The sequence below is a fragment of the Colletotrichum fructicola genome (assembly GCF_000319635.2).
Source record: "Colletotrichum fructicola Nara gc5 chromosome Unknown KSG_Nara_v1_contig06, whole genome shotgun sequence".
NCBI classification, from domain to species: Eukaryota; Fungi; Ascomycota; class Sordariomycetes; order Glomerellales; family Glomerellaceae; genus Colletotrichum; species Colletotrichum fructicola.
This window is the reverse complement of record NW_027094056.1, coordinates 1624068-1644363: the sequence shown is the minus strand read 5'-3', so window position 1 is coordinate 1644363 and position 20296 is coordinate 1624068. Positions and strand designations below refer to the sequence as shown.

The following is a 20296-nucleotide window of genomic DNA, read 5'->3' as shown; positions in this document are numbered from 1 at the left end:
GTTTGAGGGGCGACGATGTTCAAGATGTGGCGATCAAGCAGACACGTTCGCGCGAAATCGATGACTGGAAAGGCTTGAAGTGGCTGTGAGACATTCGATAGCCGAGAACAGGGGCGTCAAAAACCCCACCAAACAAATGACGTTTATTTCATGAAAGCAGATCCAACCATGTAAGACATCAGACTAGGGCAGATGGCTTGGCGGCCCGGTGAGATTGGATCGCATACCACTTACTGAATGCGTGACACCCCCAAGCTCAAGAGTGCTGCCATCAACATGAGTTTCCATCGCCGAGCCTTACGAATCCGGCCTCGAAGGGGGGATTTTGTGCGGTTTTGTTCGGCCCGAGGCCACCTGCGAGCCGAGTTCGTGAATTCAAGCGTGAAATGCATCATTGAACTCGGGAGCCAACCTAATCTCACAGGCCCACAACCACCCGACGGGTTCATCCGAGAGAGCCCGATCCATCGATGCTCCTGCCGACGGGATGTGACGTTGGACATCGGGTATCTTGGCATCCCAGACTGGCCACATGCGAGTCGACGGGAGGGCTTGCAACCCCAGAGATTGAGTCGGATTCTTGCCCCATTGTCGCATCCGGTACATTGCTTACTGACCTAATCCGACCATTTCATAGTCTATTCTGCGCGCCGGCCCCATTACCGACGACGTTGGAATCTGATCTGCAGTCTTTATGTCTATTCCGAGGAGCCCTATCACAACGAGAAAACTACTGGATGTACTCATTGCTAGAAGTCGTTCATAAGGGGTACTTCCCCCCACGAATCTAGTCATCAAGTGGATAGCAAACGGTAAGAAGGTGCTCTCCATCCCATCCTCTTTCGGCCACCGTCTACACGCTAATTGAGGCACACACCACCAACATCTCATAGCACCCTCCGCAGAGAGCGGACGAACGACTCCAAGAAGGATGTCTGCAATCGGAAGTATTCGATAATAGAAACACTTGGCAACAATGTGACAAATGGATGTCGATGCTGTCACAGAGAGGTCATGGACCATGGATTGGTCTAGACTACCTCAAGTGCCGCTGGTTCCTCAACCTCGAATCATACGAAAAGCGCGAATGTCACCTTCAAATTTCTCTTGTTCTAGCAAAATACCGTGAACTTTCTTTCACTCTTCAACAAGGTCTTACCAAAGATCTTTCAAGTGGACACTACAGAATCTCGCATGTTTCTTACGTGATCTTTGTTTTCCATGCTACGAATCTAGCGAATTCCGCTCTCACTTTTTTGAGCAACAATGGCGAGACTCACGGGGTCCTGGAAGACCCTGTTGCCCCTTGCGCTTCTGGGAGGGCAGGGTTTTGCGCAATCATGTCTTGATGCCATCAACGACGGCCAGGTCGACGCCTGTGTCTGTAACGAGCTCGAATACGTCGTCAGCTACGTCGCCTACGTGGCGCTCTCGACATCGCTTACATCCAACTGCGAAGCGCTACCGACTTCGACACTGAAGATATCCACATCTTCATACACCTCAGTATCGGATCCCTCAGGGAACTCATCATCGGACGCATATGGGAATGGAGGGACTTATACGGATAGGGGCAGCTTCGCTCAGGCGACTGCTGGGGGCAATTTTCTGCCCAGGAGACAACTTCCGTCTGGCGCGTCGTCTTTCGATTTCCGACTACCGTACTACACGATAACGAGGTCCGGAACTGCTTCGGCAACCCCGATTACGGTGTCGAGCTTCAACAACTACACGAGCCTTTTCACAACAAACCCCATCTCGACGGCCCAGACTCTGGTAGTATCGACGCCGACTGCTGCAGCCTCCGATGACCGATCACTAGCCCGGGGCACGATCTGGGTCGCGATTCCGGATGGCAGGATTGACTATCCACCTCCCGTGACATCAACGGTTTACTGGAGTGGGAATGGCTCGCTGTCTGCTCCGTCTACGATCTCGACGATTCCGCCAAAGGCTGAGACTTACATCGTTGCCATCAACAGACCGGCCGATGCCTCTGCGCAGAGTGAATTCCCTGCACAAAGTAACACCCCGTCGCAGAGTGATCCTCTTCCGCAAAGCAATGTGCCGCAAAGCAATACTCCGCAGAGCGATGTTCCACAGAGCAATGCCCCTCAGAGCAATACCCCTCAGAGCAATATCCCTCAGAGCAATATCCCTCAGAGCGATATCCCTCAGAGCAATGCTCCCGCGCAGAGTAACGCTCCCGCGCAGAGTAACGCTCCCGCGCCGACCGACGTCACCTTCCCTCAGAGCTACGATCCTGCGCAAAGCGATAGCCCCTTGCCACAGAGCAATGCGCCCGCGCCGAACGACCCCAGACCTTTCGTCACATCGGTTGTTCAATACTCCGGCTCTGCCTCAGTCAACGGCCCGACGACAGTTAGCATCATTTCTCCGGACGGTGATCAGGCTGGAACAGTCGTGGTGGCAGTGCCCCCGATTGCTTCCGCCGGAGGAGGCTCACCTCCTTCATTCATCACGTCCGTGGTGCCGAACCAGTCGCCGTCGGAACCTGGGCCGGGAGGAGATGGCGTCAGTCAGCCCCTTTTCAACATTGGAACCGAGGGTTTGGTGGCTTCTCAGGTCACAACTGAGATTGAGTACACGAACTCCTTGGCTGCGACCGTGACTGTGACTAGGACTCTTGACGCGTTTGTTGCGACTCCCAGCGGAACCCAGCCTGGTACAGTTTTCGTCATTCAAGCCCCCTCAAACGCTGCCAACCCAGGTGCGGGAAGCACAGCGGGCACTGGTCCTGATGGTCAGCCCCTTGAAGCCTCTTTTGCACCTGGCTCAGGAGCAACGGCGAACCCGAACCCAGGAAGTCCTGCTGCTAGCAACGATCCCGCACGTGGCCCTGCTGGAACTGGTGCGCCGGGTCCGAACGCGACCGGAGGTAGCGGACCGGCTCAGAACCCCGGGCAATCTGAGCTACCGCCATCCGGCCCGCAAGCTTCTCCCGCGGCTACGCTCGGCGGATCATCTCCGGGAGGCCCTGGGGACGTGGTTCAGCCCGGTCTTTATGTGACCTCTGAGATCCAGTACACGGGAACTCTTCAACTCCCAGGACGTGTGACAATCTCTTCGATTGCCCCGCAAGGCACAGCTCCGGGTACGATCATCGTCGCTGTTCCTCCCGGCCAGGCTTCAGCCGGTGGCTCTGCCGGTCCTTCGAATGGTGCTCTCCCGAACAACCAGTCACCGGCTGGTCAGCCAAACAACGCAGACCCAACAGCCTTCTTCAACACTCTGGCAGCACCTGGCGCGACAGCTGCTACTGGCGCTGGAAATGCTGGTTCGGGACAACGGCGGAACTCCTGGTGCCCCCGCAGCAACCGACCCTGCAACTGGGCAACCACTGACGAACCCCGATGTCTTGTCCGCGGCAGCATACATCACATCAACCGTCACTTCCGCTGGTCTTAGTGTTCCGAGAACTACCATCGCGACTATTGCGCCTCAGGACTCCCGACCAGGAGTGTTCGTCGTTGCGGTCCCGAATAGCCCGGTCAGCTCCGGAGGTTCAGTTGTACCTCAGTCCAATGCTCCTGGTGTTCAAGCTCCTGGGGAGACTGTTCTGGCTCAAACTATTCAGCCGCAAGGGGCTGCGTCGTCAGCTGGAGCCCAGTCTAATATTCCTGGAGCTCAGTCGAACGTTCCCGGGGCTCAATCCAACATTCCCGGGGCTCAATCCAACATTCCTGGAGACCCATCCAATGTTCCTGGAGCCCAATCCAATGTTCCTGGAGCCCAGTCTAATGTCCCCGGTGCTCAGTCCAATGCTCCCGGTACGCAAGCTCCTGGAGTAACCGTTCAGCCTCAAAGCGTTCAACCTCAAGGAGCTGCTTCCTCAGCTGCGCAGGGCAGTTTGCCAGGACAAGCTGCGTCTCAAGGCGGTGTCAATCCCGGTGCGACAGCAGCAACTCCAGGTGCCAACACCGTCCCGGGAGCCGGAGATCCCTTGGCTCAGGGAATTGTCACTGTCACCTCTACTGTCTTGTTTACGGGACCGGGTCAGATTACTGCTCCGACAGCCATCTCTACGATTCCAGCCAACGGCAACAGCCCGCCGACTGTTATTCAGGCAATTCCTGATCTCTTCGTAACTGTCACCATCACCGTCACCGCAGCGGACCCGACTCTTCAGCCGACGGCTTTCTCTACGGTGCAACCAACAGGAAACACTCCGGGTACAGTCCTCGTAGCAGCGCCCGCCTCATTTGTCACATCACGAGTGCTCTTCACCGGTCCTGGCTCGATCTCGGCGGCCACCCCGATTTCGACGATCTTGCCTCAAGGGACTACGCCAGGAACAATCATCTTGGCGCAACCCTTCGTGAGCGTCACATCAACCAGGCCTGGCAGCACTGCTAGAACCGGACCAGCGGGCACGGTAACAGTCGTGACAACGATATTCCCGTCCAACGGCCCTGCAACGGTCGTCTTTGCTGAGCCCGATCCGACAGCTCCCCTCTTCGGCTCTTTCGTGACATCTGTTGCGAGTGCCGCGAGCAATATTGCGTCTTCCGCTCTTGTTCCGGTGTCTACTGTCTTGCCGCAAGGTTCAGTTCCCGGAACGATCGTGTTGGGACAATCCGCGGCGCAGACACAGCCTGCTCAAGCTAGCAGTGGCGCCGCATCGCCTGCTAACACTCCGGCAGGTGCAGGAACCTCACCAACGGCGTTGGCCAACTCCATCGCTAATGGTCAGTCCTCACCTGCTGCTGGTGGTTCTCAAGCGGTGTCGTCGCCTGCTGGCGCTGCGACATCACCACCGGCTTTGGCCAATTCCATTGCTAGTGGTCAGTCCTCGCCTGCCGCTGCTGCTTCGCAAGCTGTGCCATCATCATCTGCTGCGGGTATCCCGAATACGGGGGCACAAGCTGCCTCACCGGGGGCCTCTGCCGCAAGCTCGCAAGTGCCTTTGGACAACTCTCTCGGAATTACTGGACCGACAACGCTTGCCACTGCTACCGTGGACCCCAACGATCCTAACGGTACTCGGGGTGGCAGAGGTCTCGTGACCCGTCTGATCACCTCAGCTGGTGTCACTGGATCCACGACTGTATCTACCATTGTTCCCACGGACCCGCTGCTGGCAATCACAGTTGTGGTCATTGTACCGGCGCTTCAGCAACCTGCAACAACTACTCCCGCTACTTCCATTGATCCCAACGATCCTAACGGAACTCGTGGCGGTCGAGGTATCACAACTCACTTCATTACCTCTTCAGGGGTCACCGGAACAACGACTGTCTCTACCATCACTCCGTCGGACCCGCTCCTGCAAATCACAGTTGTCATTATTGTGCCAGCGCTTCTGCAACCTGCGGCAACTACCCCGGCCATTTCGTCCGCCAACGCAGGTGTACAGGGGGCCTCGCAGACATCTCCTGCTCCGGCCCAGTCGGCTACATCGGTCCCAGCAGCGGTGTCATCCTTGCTCGTGGACCCGGCGATTCTATCATCAGCTAGCTCTGTCCTAGGTCAATCGTTCGTTCCTACTCCGTCGAACTCGTCGTTACCTCAGTCTTCTGCTGCGGCATCTTCTGCGGCTCAGAGTTCCTCGGCTGGCCAGTCCAATGTGCAGCAGCCATCGACCACTCCCGCGGCTAGCTTGAGCGCTTCTCAACCCATTTCATCCTCGGTGGGAGGCACTCAAATTGGATCATCTAACGCTGCGAGCATCGCTCCTTCAAGTGACCCTGCTCTCGGACAGTCCTTTGTAAGCTCGGCTGGAGTTGGCACTTCATCAGTTGATCCAGCCGCTTCATCGTCCGCATCTGTGGGACCAGGAACCTTTGTTGCTAGCACTCCAGGCTCCAGCGGTGTTGTTTCTGCTACGCCAGGCGTTTCTCAATCCGCATCAGTTGACCCGCAGTCACTGGCATCCTCGTCAGGAGCACCAGCCTCCGGAGGGCCTTCATCGAGTATTTTCTCGTCAGGACCTATCGGGTCTGTGTCGTCTTCGGGCTCTCTTCAAAGCTCGACAGCAGCTCCGGTCGTCTCCTCATCAACAATTCTGATTACTTCAGACGGCTCGACCTTTTTGAGCACGGTCGTCCAGACCTCTAGTGTAACTCCGGAAAGCCAGGCATTCCAGTCAAGCGGCACCGCGGCATCCAGCGCAAGCGACCCTGCCTCTGGATCGCTGTCTGCTACTGCAAGCATCTCAGTCTCACAGTCTGAATTCGCTTCGTCATCCGGCACTGCCCAAGCATCTTCAAGCATTGGTTCTATCTCTTCAGACCCGGCCATCTCAAGTCAATCTGCGGCAGAAACCCTGAGCTCCTCCGTGTCGATCTCAGACTTTGATATCTTCAGCTCGTCCTCAGCGCAAAGCCAGGCTAGCTCCGTGTCTGACCCGGCAATCTCTAGCGGGACGATCACTCAATCGTCTGCTACTCTGAGCTCGGAAATTTCATCATTTGCGGCCAGCTCTGAGAGTGCCAGCCCTGCTTCGTCAACAGGCCTTTTGACATCCTCCGCTGAAACTCAGTCTGGCTTGACCTCCAGCTCTGAGGCACTTGGAGCTTCGTTGATCTCTACGACTTTGACTTCCCTCATCACATCAGACGGAGTCACTTCGGTTTCAACGACTGTCCTTACGACGGCGATTAGTGCTTCCCAGCCTACCGAGACAGCATCAGGCAACACAGTTTTCCCCAGTGCCTCCTCGGCTCTGAGCTCAACAGACCCAGACTTTGCATCGCTCACGTTGTCTACCGCCAGTTCTGACCCTGCGACTAGCAACTCGGCTACAGATGCTTCAGCGTCCTTGAGCGCGTCCACGGAGGCGAGCAGCGCTAGCTTTGAAACGTCAACTTCTAATGCTTCCTCGTTCACGTTGTCCGACATTACCTCAGCTTCTCTCAGTAGCGAGGCCACTATCTCTGGCAGCACAGCCTCGGCCTCGGCCTCTGATACAGATATTGCTCTGTCAAACGTCTTCAGCAGCGCTTCGTCTTCAGAATCTGTGGTCATCACCGCCAGCACCGACTCTGCGGGGTCGTCAGCTACCACTTTCAGCTTCACAGTCACACCTGAGAGTGTCACCACGGACTCGGCGTCGACCCTGTCTTCAGCCTTCTCTGATTCGAGCTCATTCAGCAGTGTCAGCGCCAGCGAGACAAACAGCGCAATCACAACTGATACTTTCAGCGACGTCTTCCAATCCACAGCCAGCACAGATTCAGCATCCTCTCAGAGTACCGGTTCCGCTAGTGACAGCTTCACCAGCTTCGCCACATCTTCTGATCCGGCCAGTGCTACCAGCAACAGCGCTTTCACATCCGACCCTACGTCTTCATTTGGATCAACGTCAGTAGAGGAGGCTTCATTCATCACAACAAGCGACGGGACCTCGACCTTCGTGACTTCGGTCCCGGTCTCGAGCCCCACGACTCAGTCATTCTCGGATGAGACATCAAGCGCTTTCTCAACGGAGTCATCAATCTCGGCATCAGACCTGACCTCATCCGCGTTCACCACCGACTCGGCCTCCACTAACTCTGTGTCTGATCCCACTTCTGGCTCTTTCAGCTCCGAATTCTCCTCAATCACTCCGACAACGTTGTCTTCTATCTCGGCCGAGTCCGCATCTTCCGTCTCAATCACCGACTCTTCGGCACTTGGCCAATCCCTCGTGTCCACGTCGAGTGACGAGACAGGTTCAGCAACTGAGTCCACGGCACAGACCTCGGCATCATTCACCTTGCCAACGCTGACGTCCGTCACAGACTCGGCGTCTCTCTCCGAGTCTGACACGGCCTCCAGCTTCGTGACGCCCACGGTCTCGTCAGAGAGCAGCATCAGCACCGACTCAGATTCGTTCATCAGCACCACCTCGGGACTTTCCACCACCGATAGTTTCTCAACTGAGTCGGCCTTATCGACTGATAGCTTCTCAACCGAATCGACCCTTACTTCTCAGTCTGAGTCTGTTTCATCCGCAAGCGAGTCTGGCTCAACTTCGCTGGACCTTGATACGTTGATTAGCACGACAAACTCCGCTGAGTCGACAATTTCCAGCGGCACAGAGACGCCATCGACCTTGAGCTCCGCTTTTACGACGGAGTCTACGGACTCGGCCTTCTCAAGCAGCACAGAATCGGCCTCTGGAGTCACTTCGGATCTCACAACGGCATCGACCGAGTCTGGTCTATCAACAGCATCAACTGAGTCCGGGTTCTCAACAGCCTCGACGGAATCTGGTTTCTCGACAGCGTCAACTGAATCGGGAGCCTCACAGACTTCCACAGCCTCAGACCCTACCATTACTATCAGCTTTATCACCTCGTTGGAGACCACCGACTCAGCAGGTTTCCAGTCCTTCACGACCTTCACGACGAGCTCAGAAGTGAGCGTCTCCGCAGACTCATCCGCTTCAACTCTTTCGAGTGATACTGAGAGCACGTCTTTCACGTCGTTCTCTTCCGCCTCTGAAACTGATTCAGTCACCCCTCTTTCTTCCGATAGCGCGCTGAGCTCCTTCACGGACAGCGGCTCATTCTCGGTGGAGACCACCTCTGGCAACACTGTGTCCAGTGAAAGCATCTCCAGCGACACGGCCTCCACCCAATCTGCCGTTTCGACAGGAAGCACTTCATCTGATTCTCTCCAAGACAGATCTCTGGAGTCAACATCCACGGACAGCGGAACTGAGTCGACTGTGTCTATCTCAACTGCGTCTGGTGAGAGTTCAATCAGCTCAAGCGATGCTACCACGACGTCTGGGTTCACGTCTAGCGAGACTGAGTCTTTCTCCACTCTGCCTAGTGCTTCCCCAGGCGCCACCACGAGTCTCTCGTCAGTTGAGACGGGCACCACGTCCAGCTTTTCTGCATCCGAGTCGGACATCACTTCAACCAGCCTGGACCCATCGACTGGTTCTACCACGCTGGCAAGCGAGACTATCAGCTCCGCAACCAGCCTGGAGTTCGACAGTCTGTCCTCTTCAACCGACTCTTTGTCGACTGGCACTGTGAGCAGCGGCGATAGCACGATCTCCTCATTTACAAATTCGGCCTCTACGGATTCGGTCTCAACCGACTCGGCTTCTACAGACTCGGCGTCAGCCGATACCTCTTTCAGCTTGACGACATCGACTTTCGAGTCTTCAGGGTCCTTGACTGAGTCAGTCTTCACTCTTACCCCTAGCACAACGAGCAACTCGTTCAGCTCAGAGTCAATCGCCTCTGAGTCGAGTGAGAGCTTGACGAGCGACAGCGCTTCAATCACCGGTACCTCGGCGACATTGACCGCCTCAAGTGAGACCGATACTACACTGTTTGACAGCTTCTCCCCGACTTCGACGGTCTCTGGCGAGAGCACGGCTTCCTCTGGAGACAGCACCTCGACTGAGAGCTTTTCAACAGACAGTGCATCAACGGACAGTCTCTCGATCGCCAGCGTCTCCACGGACAGCATTTCCACCGATAGCGCCTCAACCGCCAGTATCTCGACCGATTCTATCTCCACAGATAGTATCTCGACCGCTAGAATTTCTACGGATTCTATCACAACCGATAGTGCTTCGACCGACAGCTTCTCAACCGCCAGCGTTTCGACCGATTCCATCTCCACCGACAGTGTTGCCACGGACAGTCTCACGACCGCGAGTGCATCGACAGATAGCATTTCTTCCGACACTATTACAGCGAGTGCCACTTTCTCAACTGATACTGCTTCCACCGATAGCATCTCTACGGACAGCGCCTCTACGGATAGCATCTCCTCCGACACTATCACAGCTAGCGCCACCTTCTCAACTGACTCTGCTTCCACCGATAGCGTCTCTACGGACAGTGCCTCCACGGATAGCATCGACCCCCAAAGCCTTATTTCCACCGATTCTGCTTCTTCCGACAGCAGCGCGACTGGCTTGACAACTCTCAGCGATGCTACTAGCACGACAGACTTCAGCGCGTCTCTCTCAACGGACTCCGTGACGAGCGCGTCGGACACCAGCGGTCTAACCACTGGAACTGAGTCGACAGACTCAGTAACGACTGGATCGGAGACCAGCGCGTTTACCACTGGAACCGAATCGACAGACTCGGTAACAAGCGCCTCGGACACCGCCAGCGGACTCACTACTGGAACTGAGTCGACAGACTCCATTACGACCGCATCAGAAACCAGCGCTCTCACGACTGAAACTGCGTCTACGGAATCGCTTTCTTCCTTGACCGCGGCCACAAGTGACTCTAGCCAGTCAGTCGAGAGTCAGATCTTCCAGACCGTATCCTCTGATAGCACCGCGTCGGCGTCGACCGCGACAGAGTCAACTCTGTCCGACATCACAGCATCAGAGAGCACGGTGTCGGAAAGCACGGCCACCGACAGCGCCTCAACTCAGAGCACGTTCTCTGACAGCATTACTACCGACAGCACTGCAACGGCCAGCACTGCTAGCGAGACTGGAATCACTTCCAGTAGCGAGAGTGTCTTGACCGATGCTTTCACCACCGAGAGCACCGCAACGGACAGCACTGCTACCGAGAGTATCACTTCTCAGAGCACGGCATCAGACAGCGCCATTACTCAGAGTTTGTCGACTGAGAGCACCGGCACAGACAGCACAGCCAGCGAGACTGGAGTCACCTCTAGCAGCGAGACTGTGTTGACTGATGCTTTCACAACCGAGAGCACGGCGACCGATAGCATCTCGACTTTGAGCACGGAAAGCCAGAGCACAGCTACCGACAGTGCGGCGACCGATAGCATCTCAACACAGAGCACCGCTTCAGATATCACGGCTACCGACAGCTCTGCAACTGACATTTCAACACAGAGCACTGCCACAGAGAGCACGGCATCCGAGTCTGGAGTTTCCACCAGTAGCGAGTCAGTTCTGACTGACTCTCTCATCACTTCAGCGACCGACAGTATCTCGACGCAGAGCACAGGATCGGATAGCACAGCAACCGAGACTGGAGTGTCCTCCAGCAGCGAGTCGGTTTTGACCGATTCTCTCATCACTTCGGCAACCGACAGCATCTCATCGCAGAGCACTGCCACAGACAGTACTGCTTCCGAGACTGGCGCGTCTACCACTAGCGAGTCTGTTCTCACTGATGCCTTTACTACTTCAGCAAGTGAGAGTACGGCCAGTGAGAGCACGGCAAGTGATAGCACAGCATCAGGAATCACAGCAACGGACAGCATCTCAACAGATAGTACAGCTACGGACAGCACAGCAAGTGAGACTGGGGCCTCGTCGAGCAGTGAGACTGTTCTTAGCGACGCCTTCACCACCTCAACTCAGGACTCGACATCCTTGTCGGAAAGCATCAGCGCTACGGTTGACACTTCTGATGGTATCACAACCACGCTGTCAGATCTTACCACTGCCTCCACAGACAGTGCCGCATCAGACAGTTCCTTGTCCACGGCTACCGACGCCTCTCAGACGGGCTCAGATGTCTCCACCGCCAGTGAGACCACTGCATCCGGAGCCACGTCCTCAGACGCCACGGCCACATCATCCGGAGACATTCTCTCCGATCTTCTGTCGCTCAGCTCCACTGATTCCGCATCCTCGGCCAGCACTGCGTCGATCACAGATGGGGAGTCCACGACTCAGCCAACCATCAGCACTACGGAGTCGGACTTCACAGCATCATCGACAGGAATCACGTCATCTGACGACCTTTCCACCGCGTCGACCGATTCATCTACTGGAGTTACCTCGGCCTTCTCAACAGACTCAGAAACAGCGACTGCATCGGACGCTACTATCTCGTCTTCAGAGACTGCATTGTCAAACGCGTTCTCGTCTCCCACAAGCGACTCCGCGACTGCTTCCACAACGGAGGATACCTCCTCGGCATTCACAGGAACGACATTGTCAGACGGCCTTTCAATCACTGCCACTGATTCGACGACCCAGATTAGCACAACTGCTTCTTCCGACGGAGAGACAGCCACCACATCGGATGCCAGCATCTCCTCGTCAGAGACTGTCTTGTCAGATGAATTCTCTTCGACTACAGGTGATGCATCCACTGCATCTGATGTCTCTTCGACAGCGACGGATCCAACGGGTGAGAGCACTACGCTCTCTGACACGCTCATCACCAGCGCCCCTTCAACTTCGGATACAGCCACCGCCAGCACTGCCGCCTCATCGGACGACACCAGCGTGCTATCGGATGTGGTATCGTCTACTGACAGTCAAACAACGGATGGCGCAAGCTCGACGGAAGCCTCGACGTCTTCCGCGGACACCATCACTTCCGCCGATGTTACGGCCACGGATAGCTCCAGTGTCCTTTCAGACCTGACCGCCTCCTCTGACACTCTGACTTCAGCTTCGGCCACCTCCTCAGATGACGCTCTATCCAACGTCTTCTCATCCACTGACGCTACTGCCACGTCGGACAGCAGCGCATCAGACACCGCCTCGGCGTCTGACACCGGCATCACCAGTCCGGCATCTCTCTCTGAGACTGACTCCGCTTCCATCACATCGGATGCCACCAGCGTGACGTCTCTGGACTCCGACCTCTCTTCGCAAGCCACCTCCACGGACTCGATCACTGGATTGTCCACCGACTCGGCTAGTGAAACATCTGCCACTGGAGCCACCTCCATCACCGATCCTGCTTCGTCTGCTACCGGCGACTTTTCTATCGATCCTGATCTACTCACCCAGGATAGCTCTACGGATTCCCTCACGGCATCTACGACCGATCCAGCTAGTGACACAGCATCAACCGATGTTTCATCTGCCACCGACATCACGTCTGCCAGCGACAGCGCGTCTGCCACCGATATCACGTCTGCCACCGACAGCGTGTCTGCCACCGACACTGCATCTTCCGCAACTGCCAGCATTTCCGTGGATCCTGATTTCCAGAGCCTCACCTCAACTGAAGGAGCGACAACCTCTGAGAGCGGCTCGACAGCCGACCCGACCTCCTCCGCATCTCTTACTGATAGTGCCATCTCCGCCAGCAGTACGTCGGAGACTGATAGTCTCTCGACTCAAGCGAGTACGACGGATGATTCTCAGTCATCATTGACTAGCGCTTTGAGCGATGCTCTTACATCGCTGGAGTCAACGGCATCAGCGTCAGCCAGCGCAACAGATTCAGCGAGCGCGACGGACCCGGCGAGCGCAACGGACTCGGCCAGTGCAACAGCCTCAGACACCGCCTTGCCAGCCAGCTTGACCTCGAGTGACGCAGCTTCATCCACGAGCTCATCGGGCGAGAGCTCCACGGATCTCTCAGCATCAGCTACTGAGACTCCATCGGTCTCGTTGACAACTTCTGGAGATGCTAGCAGCTCCTTGGACACGGCATCGGCTACGGGAACTGCCTCAGCAACGAGCTCAGCTGACGAGGACATTCTGTCCTCACTTCTCAGCTCAACGGCATCTGGTTCAGTCACATCGTCAGACCCAGCAGCCTCAGCTACGACAGATAGCACGGCATCCCTGACGACCGCGGAATCTTCCAACGATTTGTCGTCCGTTCTGAGCTCCACCTCTTCGCCCACCGCCACTCTTCCCGTTGACACCCAGATTCTGGAGAGCACCACGTCCTCCTCCACCGATTTGGCATCCTCGGAGAGCGCGGCCGCATCTTCAGCTAGCTCTGCAGCCAGCGAGGCTTCCTCATCTCAGGCACAGTCGGCCTCCAGCTCCCAGGGCGCCAGCAGCATCGCTTCTTCAGCCGCCACGAGCGGTCCATCAGCTACAACTGCGCTCTTCGACACGATCTCGATTCCTTACACTGGATCAATCGGCGCTTCTGGTACTATCCCACTTACCACCTTCCTACCGACAGGTACAGGACGTGGAACAGTCGTCGTGGGCACGAACCCTGCAGCCTTCGTGACGTCCACCGTCAGCGGCGCCACATCGTTGAACGGAGCGGTGGAGATTGCAAGTCTCGTCACGGTCTCGACGATTCCCCCTATTGGAACCTTGCCTGGAGTCTTCATCGTGTCGCCTGTTCTTAGAGCACGCTTCCTGACCACGACGGTTCGGTACACGCCTACTGCAGGAGAGCAGATCACCGCACCAACAGTCCTGACATCGCTTGATCCCTCAGGAACTGCTCCGGGAATCATTGTCATTGCCGCCCCTGAGTCATTCTTCTCAACGACGGACGCGGCTACATCGGCTGCCACGACAGATCCATCAGTCAGTGACGCCAGCACCGACGCATCAGCGTTGCCCTCGTCATTGCCCGCGACAGCCAGTCAGACGGCATCAACCTCACTGGATTTGGACATTCTTTCCTCAACTTCTGCGGATTCAGCAACATCTGCCCCGGCTTCGGAAGACCCGACAGCTACCCTGTCAGGTTCAACTGGCGAGAGTTCGCTCGTTGCGACAGCGACATCGGATGCCACAGATATTAGTTCCGATCCCGCTTCGGCAACAGCTTCGGGAGACGCGTCTACGTCCTCGGATGCTCTTCCCGCTAGTCTCACGAGCGTCCTGTCGTCTGCCACTGATGCTGCCTCAGAGAGCCAGGCCACTACAGGCTCTGGCTCTTCAGTCGCCTCCCCTTCGGCTTCCATCAGCTCGGATGATGACTTGACCTCCAGCACCGCCTTCTCTAGCGCTTCTAACGCGGCGACCGAATCATCTGTCATTGCTAGCAGCTCAACAGACTCTGCCCTTGGCCAAGAGACCGCAAGCTCATCTGCGGGCGCTACCACGTCCAACGAGGGTTCATCGGCAGGCTTGACAAGCAACGTTTCACCGACAGCTTCCGTGTCCGGTGATCCCACTGAAGCCACGCCTGGTAGCACATCTATCCCCGAGACTTCCGCCGCATCAACCGCCTCGGCCAGCGCTACGAGCGAGGCTTCTCAGGTATCAAGCGGCAGCAGTGCCCAGGATACCGCGGCTCAGTCAAGCACTGATCCTCTGGGTGCCACGCTGCTGCCAACGTCGTCTGGCGCAGCTTCATCATCAGTTGCTTCAGCAGATGCGTCCAGCACTTCGGCAGAGGCCACGAGCCAAGACACCGTCAGCTCTGCTGCAACCACTGCGGCCACGGATGCGCAGTCCGCGAGCGCTTCAAGCATTGTGGGAACCTCCACCGACGCCGCCGTCACCGCAAGCAGCGCACAAGAGACCTCGGTCTCGGCATCCGCCAGTGCAACAGAAGTCACCTCCCAGACAGGCGCGGCCAGCTCTGCAGTCTCATCGAGTGCAGCAGCTTCATCTGCTTCAGAGAGTGTCGACGATCAGATCTTCAGCTCCACGGCCATCTCGTCCGGCGGGCCCATCTCTTCGACGGCAACTGCGGTGCCAACTTCCGCCTCGGCCGATCCTCAAAGCCTTACAGCATCGGCAAGTTCGTCAGAGGGCAGTCTCATCCCATCAAGCACGCAGGCCTCTGTGGGCTCGGGTGCGAGCACATCGCCGGCCATTGAGTCAACTAGCTCCCAGGAGTCTGCCATTCAGTCCAGCTCAGCTGAGCCTACGGTCGCATCTTCCCTTGGTGCTAGCTCCAGCGCGATCCAGTCTGCATCCTCAGAGATTGCAAGCTCTTCAGCCGCGCTGTCCAGCACAGCTGCATCATCTGCTCAGGCCAGCTCGTCCTCAAGCGAGCTCGTGGAGTCAAACATCTTGGGCTCCTCGCAGCAGTCGACAGCCGTCGCTTCTACTTCAAGCAATGGTGCTGTCTCTGCTTCCAGCTCAGTGGCTTCATCTAGCATCGAGCCATCTGCCTCGGCATCATCAGCCGCGGTGTCCTCGGCCATCCCGGCATCCAGCATTCCGGCTTCAACAAGCTCCTCCGTCGCCGCCTCATCTCCGGACCTTGACACCATCATCCCCAGTTCGACAGCTGCTGTATCCAGCTCCCAGGCTGCGGTATCGAGCTCTCTGGCTGCGAGCTCCTCGGCCGCCAACTCTGCCCAGAGTTCTGCCGCTTCCAGCTTGGCTTCATCAAACGCCGCGGTCTCCAGCTCTGCTATCTCAAGCGCACAGGCTACTTCTTCAGAAACAGGCCTCGACAACATCCTGTCCTCGTCAAGCTTGGCTGGTGCTTCAAGCTCCGCGGTTGTCTCTTCTGCACAGGTTTCCTCATCACCTGCAGTTTCAGCCAGCGCAACTCCCTCAGCCGTCTCTTCAGACCTGTCGTCAGCTACTTCTGCAGCAGCCTCTTCTGCAGCCGCATCAGCTGCCTCCTCTGTTGCCTCCTCTGTTGCCTCCTCTGTTGCCCCATCGAGCATCGCATCCAGCAACGCGGCAAGTGTTCAGGCAAGCAGCTCTGCAGCCAACCCCTCAAGCAGTCTTACCGGCCTTGACAACATATTGTCTAGTTCCTCGACTGCTGCCCCCGCAGCTTCGTCTAGTTCAGCTGTCGCATCGGCATCTCAGTCTTCCTCTGCGGCGGCTTCCTCTGCGGCGGCCTCCTCTGCGGCATCATCTGCACCCGCAAGCAGCGCAGCTGCCAGCTCATCAGCCATCTCGTCGGCCGCATCGTCGGCCGCAGCCTCAGCCAGCAGCTCTGCTGTCAATCCTTCAAGTAGCTTCTCTAGCCTAGACAACATCTTATCTAGTTCCTCCACCGCCGCCCCCGCAGCTTCATCAACCGCTGCCTCGCCAGTGGCCTCATCCTCATCTCCAGCTGCACAAGCCAGCAGCGCGGCACCAAGCGCCTCGGCCAGCGCCTCTGCTGCCTCATCAGCCGCTTCAGCAGCGGTGTCTTCAGCTAGCAGATCAAGCAGTTCAGCCGCTGCTCAAGCCAGCAGTTCAGCTGCCAACCCTTCGAGTAGCCTCTCAGGCCTTGATAACGTCTTGGCCAGCTCGACTACTTCTTCTGTCCGATCATCATCTGCGCCTGCCTCGGCAGCGGCATCTTCTTCAGCTCAGCCCGCTGCCTCAAGCTCCGCTGCTGCATCATCCGCAGCAGCACCAGCAGCTTCATCATCCTCGGCGGTGCGGTCCTCCTCTGCAGCCGCAGCTCAAAGTAGTTCTGCATCCCCGTCGGTCAACGCGGCCTACGTCACATCTCAGGTCTTCAGCGCCGGTATCACTGCCCCTACGACCATATCAACTGTCGCGCCGCAGGGAAGTGTCGCTGGTACATACATCGTGGCCCAGCCAGCGCTTTTCGTCACCTCTCAGGTGTTTAGTGCTGGCATCACCGCCCCTACGACCGTCGCAACTGTCGCGCCGCAGGGCACTGCTGCTGGTACATACGTTGTGGCCCAACCTGCGCTCTTCGTTACCTCGCAGTTGTTCAGCGCCGGTCTTACCGCCACCTCAACCATCTCAACCATCGCACCGCAAGGCAGCGCTCCAGGCACTTACATCGTGGCCCAGCCGGCGCTCTTCGTCACTTCTCAGGTGATCAGTGCGGGCATCACCGCTCCCACGACCATCTCAACCATTGCGCCACAGGGTAGTGCTGCTGGAACATATGTCGTGGCCCAGCCCGCGTTGTTCGTCACTTCACAGGTTTTCAGCGCCGGTATCACTGCTACCTCAACCGTCTCGACCATCGCACCACAAGGTACCGCTCCTGGCACTTATATCGTAGCCCAGCCTGCTCTCTTCGTCACGTCTCGGGTGATCAGCGCTGGTATCACCGCTACCTCGACAATCTCAACTATCGCGCCGCAGGGCAGCGCTGCTGGCACGTATGTCGTAGTCCAGCCTGCTGTCTTCGTCACTTCTCAGGTTCTCTACACTGGAGGTGATCCAGCTGTGACTGCTCCAACCGCGATCTCGACGATTGCGCCCTCTGGAACGGCACCAGGCACTGTGATCGTCGCCTCTCCTGGATCCTACGTCACCTCACGAGTTTTGTACACTGGAACGAACACAGCAGTCACAGGACCAACTCGAATCTCGACCATTCTTCCGTCAGGATCAGTGGCTGGAACAATCATTGAGGCCGATCCCGCTTCGTACATCACCACGACAGTACAGTACAGTGGTCCCAGCACTCTGACTGGTCCCGTTGCAATTTCCACCATCGCCCCAACTGGAGTCGGCGCTCCTGGAACGATCATTGTTGCGACACCTGCAGCAGTCTTCGTGACCTCTCAAGTGCCGTACACTGGTACCGTTCCTCTCACGGCTCCGACCACAATCGCGACTATAGCTCCTAGCGGAACGAACCCGGGCACATACCTCGTTGCTAGCCAAGCCCTTCTCTATGTCACTTCTCAAGTGGCATACAGCGGAACAGCTGCCATCACAGCTCCTACAACGATAGCAACTATTCCAGCAGTCGGCACGAATGCCGGTACTTACATCGTGGCGACTCAGGCAGCCCTCTTTATCACCTCGCAGGTTGCGTATAGTGGTACAGCAGCTATTACAGCTCCAACCACAATCTCGACAGTTGCTCCTGTCGGCACGAACGCAGGAACCTACATTGTCGCCAACCCAGCCCTCTTCGTTACTTCCCAGGTTGCCTACACCGGTACGGCTGCGATCACAGCACCAACCACCATCTCAACCATTGCCCCTGTGGGTACGAACGCAGGCACTTACGTGGTTGCTGCTCGATTCATTACCTCTGCCGTGGTATACAGCGGCTCAAGTTCAATCACTGGCCCTGTCCCAGTCGCAACTGTTCAACCCAGTGGCACGGCTCCTGGAGTCGTCGTGGTTGCTTACCCGGCTCTGTTCGTCACTTCGACTCAGGCGTACTCAGGAACTATTCCTATCACCGGCCCAACGACTATCACGACGATTGCTCAGCAAGGTACTGTTCCAGGCACCGTGGTCGTGGCAACCCCAGCACAGCAGGCCTCTTACGTCACCTCAACTCTCTTCCTCACGGCAGCTAACGCTGCCTCTACAACAATCACAACAATTGCACCAGCAGGTACGGCGCCTGGCACCGTCGTCGTGGGTCTTCCGGCTCTCTTCGTAACGGTCGTCGGTCCGTACAGTGGCACTGCCACACCAACTGGCTCCACCACAGTTTCCATCGTTCAGCCATCAGGAACCGCGCCGGGCACTGTGTACGTCCAAACGCCTACATCGGCAACTGCAGTGGCAGCGTCAAGCACACCTGTCCTTGGCCAAAGCTTAGTGGCCAGCTCAACAGCAGCCGCAGCCGCTTCATCCAGCAGTCTCTCAACCCTGGTAACCAGAGCTGTCACTGCTTCTTCCTCGTCTCCAGCCGCGGCAGCTGTTTCTTCTTCCTCGTCTGCCGCTGCATTGGGTCAGTCATTGGTAGCTTCCTCTTCAGCAGCCGCGGCCGCCTCCTCCTCAGCCGCAGCCGTCGCTTCATCTTCAAGATCGTCAACAAGCACCGCGGCGGCGGCGGCAGCGACTTCTTCGTCTGCAGCAGCAGCGGTGGCGTCATCATCCTCTTCAGCACTATCTGCAAGAGCGGTGTCATCGTCTCTTTCAAGCTCCGCTGCCGCTGTGTCTTCATCAAGTAGAGCCGCAGGCAGTAGCAGCAGCAGCTCCAGCATCAGATCTACGTCTACCTCATCAACCAGTCGCTCGGTAGCATCAGCCACCGCGGGAGCCGCATTCTCTTGCCCCACAACTGGATACTTAGTTCAAAGCTCCAGTAGTGTGACCTTGTACTCTATCAACCTCGCCAATGGTCAACAGACGGTAGTCACAAGCAACCTCGGCGGCGACAACACTCGCAACATCAACGCCCTTGGTTACAACTCTCGAGAGGATTACATGTACGCCATTTCTCAGCCCAACTCCGGATCGAGCGACTACCGCCTCATCCGTATCCTTGGCAACGGCAACACGACAGTGGTGACTACATTTACTCAGGCATCCAAGCTGTACCAGTCTCCCTTCAACGCCGGAGATATCGACCAAAACGGTCAGTTCTGGATTTCAACCAGTGGTATCGACTGGTACCAGTACGACTTCCTGCCTGGTTCGGCCACGTACGGAAGACTGGTCGGATCAGGACTGGTTGACGGCGGAGCCGATAATTACACCGTGGGAGACTGGAGTGTTGTTCCTGGATCTGGAGGTGGAGACCTTTGGACAATCGGTGTCAAGAACTTCAACTGCGTCCTCATGAGATGGAGCCGCACCACCAAGGACTGGACCATCGGCCAGAGCCTGGGCGCTTTGACTGGAGTCACGTCCGGAACCGCACCATTCTGGGGTGCTACCTACGCTACGACTGACGGATACCTCTACGCCGTTGAGAACAACTCCGGACAGGTCTGGAGAATCGACGTCGACGGATCATCTCCTCCGGTTCAACAGACGAGCGTGCCGTCCACGAGCAGGAACGATGGAGCCAGATGTTTGGACTCGGGAAGCGTCTAAGGATTTATGATAACATGTCTTACTTGATTTCTTTTGTACTCG

At 56.9% G+C, this 20296-nt stretch overlaps 1 protein-coding gene across 1 annotated transcript; it reads left to right on the top strand.

The window, feature by feature from the left end:
* Positions 1–1266: 1266 nt before the first annotated feature.
* On the top strand, positions 1267–20254 carry CGGC5_v010745 (uncharacterized protein; the record flags this gene model as incomplete). The annotated part of the gene is made up of 5 exons (XM_066152412.1): positions 1267–3298; positions 3336–7673; positions 7743–18878; positions 18935–19382; positions 19522–20254. 5 exons carry the CDS (start codon positions 1267–1269, stop codon positions 20252–20254), a joined length of 18687 nt encoding a protein of 6228 aa, XP_066008177.1.
* Between the last annotated feature and the right edge of the window lie 42 nt (positions 20255–20296).